This window comes from Etheostoma spectabile, chromosome 13 (genome assembly GCF_008692095.1).
Source record: "Etheostoma spectabile isolate EspeVRDwgs_2016 chromosome 13, UIUC_Espe_1.0, whole genome shotgun sequence".
Taxonomy (NCBI): domain Eukaryota; kingdom Metazoa; phylum Chordata; class Actinopteri; order Perciformes; family Percidae; genus Etheostoma; species Etheostoma spectabile.
In genome coordinates, this window is record NC_045745.1 from 8401315 (window position 1) to 8402006 (window position 692).

Sequence of the window (692 nt, forward strand, 5' to 3'; positions counted from 1 at the left end):
GGCACAAACGGGTTAAGAGAATAGCAGGGCCGGCATGTGTGTGTGGTAGAGCGAGTGAGAGAGTGTCAAAACAAAACCTTCCTGAGGTTCAGACGATGTTTGGAGGGACTTACATCGGGTACGAAGGGCGCCTGCAGCATGCCGGCCTCCAGGCGTTTGAAGTTGATTGAGCGGAAGATGGCGTGGGCTTTGACCTCGGAGGCTCCGCCCTCCTGGCCGCCCAGCCGGTCTGCGGGGTCTTTGGCCAGAAGCTGAGGGATTCGGGAAAAAAAACAAAAACTGTTACGACTGTTAAAGTGACAGAAAAGCAGCAGAAACACAAAGAGTCAGAGGAAATACGCAGGCGTTCACACCCAAAAGGAAACTGCATTTAACCCTTGTGTTGTCTTCCTGTAGACGAGGAACCTGTTGTCCTTATTCAATGCTTTACATTTTTTTTTTGGGGGGGGGAATTCGTGATCAAAAAAACTAATTTATATGAAATTATACCAACATTTTTGGCTAATAGTTAACATCCTGTTGATGGAATATCACAGACGGGTTATACATCAAAGTTCTGTTAGGATACTGTTTAAAACTAAACATTGTTGTTATAAAATTGAATAAAACCCCACAAAAATCAATGAAAGTAGTCAACAGATCAGTCATTTTATTTGCAAAAGAGCATTTTATATATATATATATATATATAT

General features: G+C 42.3%; 1 protein-coding gene across 1 annotated transcript in view; it reads right to left on the bottom strand.

The window, feature by feature from the left end:
• The window catches only part of grk6 (G protein-coupled receptor kinase 6), a gene marked incomplete at its 3' end in the record, with an annotated part of 106977 nt that overhangs the window by 5094 nt on the left and 101191 nt on the right, over positions 1-692 (bottom strand). The window contains 1 exon segment of the mRNA XM_032534618.1: positions 114-251. Within this exon segment, the coding sequence (XP_032390509.1) occupies positions 114-251 (138 nt within the window).